The 12,415-nt window shown below is 38.2% G+C and overlaps 1 protein-coding gene across 1 annotated transcript; it reads left to right on the top strand.

The window, feature by feature from the left end:
- The first annotated feature begins 4,983 nt into the window (after positions 1-4,983).
- Positions 4,984-8,227, top strand: il12ba (interleukin 12Ba). The gene is made up of 8 exons (XM_028008910.1): positions 4,984-5,126; positions 5,473-5,560; positions 6,148-6,429; positions 6,726-6,831; positions 6,975-7,216; positions 7,326-7,498; positions 7,618-7,739; positions 8,046-8,227. Exons 1-8 carry the CDS (start codon positions 5,055-5,057, stop codon positions 8,104-8,106), a joined length of 1,146 nt encoding a protein of 381 aa, XP_027864711.1. The 5' UTR covers positions 4,984-5,054; the 3' UTR covers positions 8,107-8,227.
- The last annotated feature ends 4,188 nt before the right edge of the window (positions 8,228-12,415 follow it).

Raw genomic sequence — 12,415 nt, 5'->3', positions numbered from 1 at the left:
AATGGATCTCAGTGAAGTTCTGTGGGTTACTGGACTACAAATCTGACATCTGAAATTTTCAAAGAGAGTCATCAAAACCAGAGTGCAGGTGGCCAATTTTAACACTTACGCACATGCGACTTTCTTCTGTCCACTCCTGTATGTGTCACACATGCATCCTCTAGCACATGTGGGCGCGTGTGGGAGTGTATGTGTGTGTGTGGGTGTGTGTGTGTCTGTGTGTGTGCGTGCGTGCTCCTTGAAACATTACATCACCACAGCATTCTCATTTCCCTTTGTTTTTCTACCTTCCAGTCCATAAAATGAGATCACTTCACTGATTTCATTCCAGTTGTTGTGGTTCGAGGGCATGTGGGAGGCATTCCAGTGCACAGACACAGATCACAAGTCTGTACACAGACTCTCATCCAGCTGTGCAATTCCTAACAGCTGCACAACAGTGAGTTATGACACTTGAGAAAGAACACCAGGCCGGCTCAATTAAATTTTAACTTATGCTGACGGGGAGGGCTCTTGTGCAGCAGCAAGAGTGATTTAATATTATTGCTTGAACTGTGCTGATGGCATAACTAGCCCAACTACAAACACTTAATTAGGAGCTCTGATGAATATGGCTTCAAATGACTAAGTGGCTTTCCATCTCAAAAGGAAGCTGTTAATCTTATGCAAAAGATTTGTTGCTATCTGAGGCCCTCTGGTGGTAAGCCTGGAACTCTACAGAAAGGCTAATTTGTCATCATAACAATCAAAAACCGTATTGTGTTAGGTTGTATAAAAGCCAAATAAAATTTTACATTGTTTTTATTTATGAACAAAAAGAAAATGTTTAAATATGGTATGTGTCTCAACTTTTCAATTCTGAAATCTTTTATTAATTTTCTTTTGCAAAACATTTCCATTACATTCTCTATCACGCTAGATGGAGAACGTTTCAATTGCAGCTCTGGCTGTACATTTAGTGTAGCTGTCCTGCTGGTAGATCAACCTCTGAAATGTTCCTGGGTCTTTAACCTCAGAAAATTGCAGGATCAAACTGTTTGACAAAAATAAAAAATAAAAATAATAATAATTTGTCCTAATTTGACTCTGTATTTAGTTGCATCCATCCTCCTGTCATCCTCCTCTGTCGATATCAGAGGTCCAATGAAGACAGGCCCCTGAAGACTGATTTTAGACACAATTAGCCAAAGTTCTCTGACTAGTAACTTTGCAACTTTACAATAATTATTAATCAATGGTAGTCAAATTCATGTAACAATATGTGTTCGATTGGATATTACATTATTTATGCAGGGCTTTGTAAGAGTATTCACAGAACTTAAACTTTTTTTTCTTTTTTGTACATTTTCTTACATTACAGCCATATATTCAATGTATCGTGATTTTATGTGATAGCCCAACACTAAGCACAGTATTAGTGAGATGTGTAAGAAAAAGGATTCTGGGTTTTCAGAAAATTTCCAAATTGGAGTTTTTCTTGATGGTTTTCATTCAGCAGTCATGGGATACTGTTCTATAAAGTCTCTTTTAAATTCCTCCTCAGCTTTATTGCTGACCTGCCTGCTGTATTCACATAACAACTGTATTTATACTGACATTAAATTACTCACAGGTTGAACTCTACCAATAAATATTGTGGCTACTGAGTAGTGAAGAAATTTTCAGGGTCTTGCCATGCTTTTCATTCAGACACAGGGAAAGAGTGGAGCGTAATGACGGCAAAAGGTTTGCAAACCACAAAGCCCAGTCAACACTCAGAACACAGCGCAGCTAGGGGAAACGAAGGACAGTTTTATTCCATAAAGTCAAACTAACCACAAAAGTATCATGTGTATCATATCAGTATATCATGAAACTGAGAACAAATGTTTTTCCCCTCTCGTCGTCATCTGCCAGTTTTTCTGACAACAAACACTGTGATTATTTTATGATGTCTTTATGGGGATTAAAGGTGGTTTGTGTAGTTGAATTTTGGTAATGACTTTGCCCATTTACTTTCACATTGATTTATTTTTTTCTTTTTTGTGGACTTGTCCGGTTTTCCTTTTCTAAACAGTTCATAGTTTCATTTTTAATTCTCCGTACCTGTTTGTTCAAATTTTAGTCTTTCCTGTTTCCTCAAAATTCAGGTTTTCCTGTGGGGGAGTCTTCATTGCACATTTTGTGACAAAAATATTTGGCAATATGTATTTCTAATCTGGGTAAAATCTGAGCTATAGAAAAAAGTATGTATCCACCTACTGCCTGTTTTACAAGCTAGTCTTTACATTGTCAGAGAAAGTCCATCTTCCTGACAGTTTTCATTTTCAGTTCTTCAATAATTAAATGTATCTCTTGCATCATTTCCATTTTGTGATGTCATAACCTTTTCCAGTGGGTTTTTGTTACCAGACGCATCATTGTGCGAGAATTTCCTGAGACTATTTATAGTTTGACAGACAGCTGGATTGTAATGACATGTCAGGATGAGGTTATCATTATGCAATTTTAAGTCCTGTAACAGTATTTTTAAATGCACTTTTGAATATAAATAATGATTTAAAATGGATTTTTGTACATTCTTTCTCACTACATTTATAGGACACAACATGTCATGAAGCTTTGGCATCAGAAAGTTGGGCGAAAGAGGATCTGACTCAAAATACAATGAAACACCCAATTACTAACCACAGCGATGAGAAACCATTTCCATTTGTTATTTGTTATTGTTAAACAGAATTAAAAAAATGCCACTGTTGTTTTGTTGGTTTTCCAGCCTTGAAAATCTGACTATAACAATGGTCATTTACGTACGCTAATGCAGCATATTAATGTGCAACAATTTCTGTAAACAATTAGCATTGTTTTGGTGACTGCATAAAAAAGAGCAGAAAACAAACGACAGGCCAAATAAACAGCCCTGAGTTCATTCAGAAGTAGACAATCAATGGTATACCTAATAAAAATGGAGGCGTAACAATACATCCAGCTCATGAAAGAAAAAAAACTAAATTGGACTCAGAAGGATAAAACAGAAGACTCTGGCCCCCCCGTCCTCCCCAACTCCTATTTTGTTCTTTTTCTAAATAGGCTTAATCAATCACAAACTGTTTTTAAAAAAAAATTATTATCAGTGTTGAGTAATCCAGTTAAGGTCCAAATAAGGCCGTTTTTATCCCCGTCTCTTTCCACGCTGGTCATGGTGCAAAGAAATATTTAGTATTTTGCAGTTTTCACAGATAGAATAAATCAGTGGTCTTCAAATCTTCAAACCTCGAGGAACGGTGTCCTGCATCTAATGCATGAATTAGATTTTCAGGGGCATTCTTTGACAGAAAATGTTGTTTTATATATATATTTTTTCAAATGGTAAAATCAGATTTATTAAAATAGTTAACACAACTTTTGAAATGTAATTCACTGTCTACTATTACACCCAAATTTTGTGCTTTGTCTCTAAATTTTCCAAGCATCTTGATTTATACTCTAGTTAGTCTTCCGAAGTTAACTCCTTCTAAACACTTACTGAGTAGAATTTATAAGTGATGAGATGGTAAATGGGAGATTGTGGACTGATCGGGTGTGATTGTTTTCAAGCTTCTAGAGAGGCTAAATAACCAAAAAGAGCAAGGGAATGACTGCAAACAACATGGTTTGTGTTGGATTATTAACACAACATTCCTTTTACTTATATTTAAGTATTTGCAGTTGGGGAAACAAGTAAACATCATTGGTTAAAGTTGCATACCTTCCTTGGGCTGCCTTTCAGTTGAATACATTTGGATTTATGCCCATAGCTTGAGGCAGAATAGCTGGTGCATTTTCCACCAGGCTATGCTCTACTGGCTGACAAACAAATTTTGTCACGTGAAAGAACTCAGCGTTACAAGAACAAGAACTTTGAAGAGAAATAAAAATGTTTAACTTAAATGTTTTGCTCAAGACAATGTGACAGTTCAGCGTTATTCTGATTCCCCCATTGCTAACTTCCCTATCCTTACTGGTAAGAAAGAAACCACTAAGGCATAATGCTGCTTTTTCTTTAAAGACTTCTTTTTTTTTTTCTGACCAAACATTCATAAAGCCCAGCTTTGTTCATGATGCAGTTTCAGAACAGGGTATTCGTTCAGTAACGCGTAGCTTTGCAGCACCTTCAGCTCTCATGATTATTATCATGGCATTAACATGCATGAGATGCTCCTGAAGACCTTTTTGTGATGGGGTTAACCATCTTCTGCATGTTGTTGTCTGTTATAGTTTATCTGCAGATTGGAGGAAGTGGTTAGATAAGCCCAAAAGGAAGTTCAGCTCTGGTCTAGGACAACCCCTTTGACCACTTTTAGACAATGTCTCCCACCTCATGCATAAATTTGTTGCAAAACCAGAATGAGTCTTCAGTGACAGATCACAATAACTCAGATACTTCCTCACAGCACCTGATAAGCTTTTTCACCATCATTGCTTCCAACAAGCTTGATTGGGCTTGCCCGTAAAATACGGAGTCGTCCCGTATTTGGCTGTTGAATTTTGCATCCCGTATTGAACAGATACCGGATGCGCTATGTTTAAAATACGGTATGTTCATTAATATGTTCAGGTATACTTGCATTGGTTTGGCTGTGAGCTAAACAAATGGCTCTTTTTTTCATTTTTGAACAAAATGAAAATGGAAGAAAAAATAAACATCCTTGCAACCTGACAGTAAACAAGGAGGGACGGCACCAAGTGGAGCTGCTGTAGGCAATCATCCATCGGGTCACATGGAAACTGGAGGGTGCAAAAACCCGAGAACACCGCTCTTTAAAGAGTCACCCTGTGAAACATTTTAGTGGAAGTGAGTAACAAAATCATCAATCATTTTCCTCCCAATCCTACGGAAGAGAACTCTGGTTTCTTTGTTTTTTTCTGAGTCACTGAATTTTTTTTTTTTTTCTGGGTCACTGAATTATTTTTTAATTTTTTTTCTGGGACACTGAATTTTTTATTTTTTTTTTCAGTGGCGCTAATCCTCTTCCGTACAATCCAGAAGCATAGAAAATGATGTTGGACTTTTTCTATTCCTGGCAAAAAGGGAAATGAAAATGAGAGAACCCTATAAAACTCAGAGGAAGGCAGGAGAGCCATCAAACCTGGGGCTTGAAAATAAGGTCAGTAGATTTCAGACTGTCCTGTAATAATAGTCTTACACTGAATAAAAAAATTTGACTTTTTTGTAATTATGAATCACTGCTACATGCAAGAATTATGTTTAACTTATTGATCTGGATTTGTATGTTTTAAGAAATATATAAAAAGTAAAGAAACAGTCACTGTGGTTTCAGATAAAACTAAATATCAGTCCATTGACTTAAATTCTTGTATTATAAATCTTGGCATCAATTTTATGGAAGGTACATTGTGTTCTATGCATTTTTTTGATTTTGTAATTGTTTTTGTTTTTTTTTAATTCATGTTGTCTCTGTATGCTTTTTATTCTTTCTTTTTGTGATTCAGATGAAGCTGTTTGTCATCAGCATCCTGTGTGCATTTTTTCTGGTCAGTAGCCAAAATCCAACAAGTCACTGGACTCTCCAGCCAAACGGTATAGTTCATATTTAGAAAAATATACGAATTCTTTATTGTAAGCACAATTTTCTAGAAACGCAATTACATGACATAACAATAACAATTTTGACGACTGACTCTCTTGTCTCTTTAAAATCTATCATTTAGATGATTATTTATATAGACGACAGAAAGGATGTCATAATTTTCAGTGTGTTACATTAAAATTTGATTTTGATTTGATTACATTGCCAGTGGGTGGGAAGCTCAAAAGGATTAAAAAGAACACATTAACAGTACTCCATTTGTCCTTCAGTGTGCTTTTAGTCTTAATCTCTTTTACCCTGAACTACAGCTAATTCACAACATGCAGAAAATTTTTTATTTTCTTCCATTTCTTACATTAACATGTTCCTCAAAAATAGCTAACCTTGAGTATGGTAGCACTGGTGTATGAGATCAGATTTGTTTTTTGTTTTTTTTTTAGTTTCTTACAACCTGGTTGATAGTTTGGGGTGATCAAGTTCAAACCCCTTCAATTCCTTCCAAGTATGATTTTGTTTTTTTGAGTGTATCTCTCACGTTTTTCTTTTTCGGAATATGTGTGGGATTGCCTCCTCATAGTTCTGGTGCTGGAAGTTGATGGCAATCCGGGACAACAGCCAATCAGTTGCCTGGAGATGCCAGAGAATGTTGTGACGAGCGACAACCAGGACGTCATTTGGAAGAAGAATGGAGCAGAGGAGGCGCAGAGAGGAAACTGGTACCTGGTGCGGTTAGTGGAAAGCTTGGGAGGGGGCAACTACACGTGCCACAGCCCGGATGGAGCTCTCCTAAATTACACCGAGGTCCTGATCCAGCATAACGAAACCAAGAGAAGGAGGATTCTTGTCAAAAATCAGCAAGGTACTGTCTTGCTCAGTTCTATCCCTAAACCAGTGGTCTCAAATGACATTCCTCAAGGGATGGTGTCCTGCAACTTTTACACGTGTCCCTTGTCCTACACGCTTCAACTAAATGGCTAAACTACCCCGCTAGCATGCAGTGGGGTAGTTTCTTATAAACTACTTGTTAGAGCCCCTTAGAGCTCTAACAAGCAAATATTGAAGTAGAGAGGCATCTAAAAGCTGTAAGACACCGACCCTTGAGGACAGAGGTTTGAGACCACTGCCCTAAACAATCATCTTTTTTTGTTTCATCAGAGGATTATTTGAAGTGTTCCACTCAGAACTACAACGGGGAGTTTCGCTGTTCTTGGACATGGCACAGCAATCGTGTTGGCAAAGCTGCACTTATCAAAGCTCAACGGTAAGCTCTCATCACTTGCAGGTGTGGCCCATCTTTGGCTCTCAGATTTGACACTGTGCTTACCGTAGACAGTGAGACCTTCTATTAATACCTGTTCTTGACGTTCTCTGCATGGTCTGAACAAACTCACTTGACCATTTCAGCATGTCTGAGGGCCAGAACAGCCACTGCTCTGTGGAGCCCAGTCGCCACCAGTGGATGTGCTCGTCAGCTCAGAGCAACTTCAGCTGCTCTGTGGACGACAGCGGGTCTGGTATTTCCTGCCTGGACTGGCAGCACTGCCCATACGCCGAGGAGAGACGGCAGGTCCAGGTCACTGTCTTTGTTAGGACCGATCAGTTTCTGCTGGAGAGCTACTCTAAGCGGTTTTACTTGTCGGAAATAGGTGAGACGCTTGCCGCTTTGCCTTGCTTTATGAATGTGATTTCTAATCTCTATGTGTTTGCATGCTCTGAATTTGTATTGTTTTTGTTTGCGCGTCCACCCCTGGTCAGTGAAACCAGACAAGGTGAGGATTAGCAAGGTGAACAAAACCTTGGTAGAGTGGAGTTACCCGAGCTCCTGGAACACGCCGTACTCCTACTTCCCTCTGACGTTCCAGGTCTCACAGTTCAGCCGTCAATGCAGAAAGTGTGAAAACCCATGCACAGAGCTGAAGCACTCAAAGGTAGAACTGATTCCTACAGTGGATGAGTTAAAGCAGAGTAAAAAAAAAACAAATTTATAATGGATCAAATGATTAGAGAAACAATACATAGCCTTTATTATTTTGTGTGTATTTTCTAGACCTCGACATTGTCTTCCTCTGACGTCTGCCAGCTTAAAGTGAAGCAAAAGATTAAGGTTGTGTGTGTCCGAGCGAAGGATGCGCTCTGTGACTCAGAGTGGAGCGAATGGACCCATGTCAGGTTAGTGCCTCTCAGTGGTGACATATGAGTGCCCCTCCTCCACCTCCATCCCCTCTGTGAAACTGAGACATTCTGACATCACCGTTTCTCTGCATGTCACACCTTTCTCTTCCTCCCAGTAAAACTGCACACATCTTCATATTAGCTGTAATTCAAAACTGCTGAGGACGGCTTACTTCTGCTTTTTGTACCTGGGTACCTGCCAACATCAGCAGTCCCTGTGTGGTTTTCACGCTGTTTTTAGTTTCTGCAGAAACTTTGGTGTGTTGACAAATGAGTGAGTAATTTATTGTCTTTCTGTTACAGATTGAAAAGGGATGAGGGGAAACAGAAAGAGGGAACAGCAGCAATGAATGATAGGACTTGAGGAAAGAGGATCCTAGTGGACATCTTATACTGTTTGTCCCACTTTTAACTTATTAAATAGTGCATCGTTTGTAAGCTATAAGTTATTAATATATGATTTAATAAAACAAGGTGGCAAAGTTGCTTGATTTTCTTCACCGTTTTTGATGTGTTGCATTTCTTTCAATGTTGCAGTTGCTATAATCGAGCTTCCAGGACTAACTATTTTATTTAACTGAATTTAATTTATTTTTTTTATTTGCACAATTCTTGTATTTTAGAGGCAGCTAGACCTTTTTCTGTTTGGACAATTGGTGCCCATGACGTCTGCTGCTTTGGGTTTTACACCTTTTCCCAAACCAAATAAGTCACAGCCAGACTATTTGTTTGTTTTTTTTATTATTGAAACTCCACTCCCTTTTTTATGACAGTGCACTTTGAACTGTATTTGTTGAACATTTACCATCATCAGACATTTCCAGCTTCATATAACACTTTCTATACACGGCACCAAATCACGTTTATGAGAAATGCCGTTTGTTCTGCCAGTTCTGTCATAAAAAGAACTTTGAGGGAAACAGGCAAATAGGGCAGTGACATAATAGAGCAGACATCACACTCCCTCTATCAATAGTAACATAATATGAAAACTGAGCTCAGACATGGTTCCTCAAATATCCCGTGAGAGGAAGCTCTCATACTACAACGCAATAGTAGCTTTGATGATCTAACTGCAGCACTTTGGCCTTTAAAGAAATGAAAGCACTCATGGCTCAAATGTTTCAGCGTCTATCACTGCCGACAATATTTTCAGTAACACTCTCAAACCTTTGATTCGTTTTTGATGTTTCATCAAATCAGAGGTCACCAGTTACATGACTGCTTAGGCCAGAGTTCATTGAATCACTGCAGTGTTAACTAAGTGTGTGAGCTGTGACCAAGACAGCCTAGTTATGACAACTCTGTCAGGATCTGTGTTTTTCTATGTATTTATTTTGAGTTTCCATGTTGTCCTGTCTTCCCCTTGATTAGTTCCCAGGTGGGTCTCGTTCCCTGATTACCCTCCTGTGTATTTAGTGTCACCTGTGTGTCTGTGCCTTTGTCGGGTCCTTGTCAGCATTATTCTGTTGCTATGTCCACTGGGTTCACCTGTTGCTACCGGCGTTGAACCATGGCTTCCGCTCAGCCGTGCTGCCAGGTGTTTGGACTATGTTTTCTGGATTATTTAACATTAAACCTTCATTGCTCATCTTACCTGGGTCTACAAGCATCTGCCTCACACCGCACCTCATGACAGACTCTTTGCCATGAACAGTGCAGATGTCAATCATGAGTGACTTGTGAGTTTGTCAAGATACATAGCAGATGTCAGGTTTCTTTTTTTTCTCTAAAATACCACAATACATCTAGAAGTCTCTGTGCATATTTAAATTATTTTCTGTTTATTCAGTATGAGTGTACATAGCATTATATATACGGGGCAATGGTGGTATCGATTCCCGGTCCACCTGCCCTCGTCGTTTGTGTCCCTGGCAAGACACTTCACCCGCCTTGCCTGATGGTGTTGTTCACATATAGATGGAGCTAAATGCAGGGAGGAAAAAGAAAAAGATATAGACTAACAAAAAGAATATTTTTGTGTTAAAATGGCCCAGAAAAAGTCCAGACCTAAATCCAAGAGAGCATTTGTGGGAGGACTTGAAGTTGCAGTGCAGAGACATAATCCATCTAATCTAAGCTTGAATTATTTTTGCCAAGAAGAACCAACGTTTCAGACTGTAGATGTGCTCACTGTAAAGACCATGTCTTTTTAAAGATGTTTTTCGGTTCTCATGGCACTTAGTTTTTGTTCCTATAAGAATGGAAAGACTTGCGGCAAAGGCTCTAAACCGTGACGGCCACGTTGTGGACTGACGTCTCTGAGTAGGCTTTCAGCTGCAGTGAAAAGTAGCGCTACATAGTACTGACCCAAGAGAGATGCATAAAAGTGCCTCAATTTTCTGAGTTTATCTTGGTGTCGGTCTGTCACATAAAATCCCAATAGAGCACGCAGAAGTTTTTGACCTGGGTTGGTCTTTGTAGGCCTGAAATGATGCTTAAAGTAAGCCAGCGACCAGCTGACAAGGAGATGCTGAAGGTTCAGAGCAGGAGTAACAGAGAAGGAAGCTCGAACTGCTGGATGATGTCTGAGACTTCACTGGTCTTTAAGCTGGAGTTGAGATTTTATTGTTAGTGGGCTACAGACAGAGTGAAAGATTTAAAGAATGTTCACTGCTTGCTGTAATCCTGGATATGTTGTCCAAATAGAGCATCCCCACACACTTTAACTGACAGATCAGAGGGGTTTCTTAAATTTTATTTAAAACAAATATTGTTCTCGTTCTGAGTTTCCCACGCATTATTAACGTTTCAGTTCTTCAAACATAAGGAAAAATCTACATTTATTCATGACAGTCTTCAAAAAGTTGCAGCAATGTAGTTTCCTTTCCACATTTCTAGCTTTCCAACTACATATATACACATTGATATTATGTAGTTTAAACCTTCGTTCTAAAAATCAGTATGATAACTCATTTTCTCTTACAAAACAGAAAATTGCTTTAATTTGAATCTTTCATTTTACAGATGTCATAAGTTTGGAGAAGTGGAGCTAATTTGTGATTTTTAAGCCTCCTTCCTCAGTACAAGGGGACTTTTTGTTATGGATGAACACAGAAGGACATTACACCAAAATGTGTGTTTGTCGTTCTGAAATAAAATCAGATCTAGATGATGAGAAATTCCTAATTAGGCAGTCACATTGATACGACCTGTACCGACTTTCCACCTCACATGGGAGGAAAGCCCAAACAGACAACCTCGCACCTGCAATGTTCATTTTTTGAATGACTCCGTGGGTCAGGAGGTTGTGGTGAACACACTCCTCACTTCCCCATCTATACACAGAAAGGCCTTGTGATCTAACCCCTTTAAGGCCAGATGACAAAAAGAGGAGCTAATTCTGAGTCCCCTTGGCCTTTTCATGTTTAATGGCTCACCCTTGACATATTATTTGGGAAATATCCCTGCCTTTATTCCTCCAGTTTTCTTGTAACTACGCAGTAAGTTAAAATAAATACGGAGAATATATGGAGAAACATTTTGTTCAAAATGAAGTTGTTGCTGAAGTCGGGTAATATATTTTTGAAAGAGCTCCTCAAATAATTGGATTTTTGTCTCAGCTATTTCTCTAAATTTAAAGTAAACACAATTATCATCTTCAGATATGTTTTCATATTGAGGAAAATTTAGCAGATGTATGCGTTATTTTCTCAAAACAGTTACTGAAAATGTTGCTTAAATTGTATTTGATCGTACTGTAAAGACACTGTAAATGGTTTTTTCATAACGTAACAACAAAAGTCACATGATTTCTCTGACAGCTGTTGTTGTCTGATGTCGGTTATGTGATAAACATTAAACAGAACTGTAAAAATGTACATACAGCACTTTGGGGGAAAAAAAAGGTCTTTTTTTGGGTTTTTTTGTTTTTAAAGAGACAAAATGTGAAAAGTTCCAGAAGTATGTATAATTGTTGTAAGGCACTGAGGCAGCTGTATGGATAAAAATCTTATTAATCTCTTTAATTGAAAGGTTTAGTTTTTAGTGTAGCATGGAAAAGATTTCAACCAAACAAAAAATATTAAACTCATATTTTATTTTTCTCTTCCTATTTAAACAGAATATTTTTTCTTTTAGTTTTTGACATGATCTTTAAAAAAAGAACTGTAATCATGGTTCAGTAATATTGTATTGAATACAAATAAGTCAGTAGTACAAGAATAAAATTTGTACACCAGCAAAGATGGTGTACAAATTATAAACATTATTAACACATCCTGGGTTAATAGTTAGACTGTCTCACGAATATTTGTATGATATTCACGTTCAAGCTTGATATAACTGATTTCCTTAAAAGCCCGACAAAATGATGTGGTGTTCAAATATTTGTCTGCGAACAGGAATTAATTCTTCATTTTAAATATCACAGAGAAGATGAGGTCAGGGTTAGCACAGAGTTTCACAAATGGTGTCCTTTCAATCCCTTTGACAGAAACTAGTGTTTTAGTCATTATGAAAACTAATTCACAATGAACAGTCCGTCTGTCCCCGCGATCAAGAAAAACGCTGCGTTTATGCTCGGGCACAGAAAGCCGACTCAAAAAGAAGACGGGGATTCATTCACGGCACAAATAACAAAATCAAGTCAGCTTGAAATTTTCTGGTAAATTCCTTTGACACTCAAAGTCTTCCTTATAATTGACCACTTCAGAATGTTTAAATCAATCCAC

The sequence above is a fragment of the Xiphophorus couchianus genome, chromosome 23, assembly GCF_001444195.1.
Source record: "Xiphophorus couchianus chromosome 23, X_couchianus-1.0, whole genome shotgun sequence".
Taxonomy (NCBI): domain Eukaryota; kingdom Metazoa; phylum Chordata; class Actinopteri; order Cyprinodontiformes; family Poeciliidae; genus Xiphophorus; species Xiphophorus couchianus.
The sequence above is the reverse complement of the archived record's forward strand: the minus strand, read 5'-3'. Positions and strand labels throughout refer to the sequence as shown.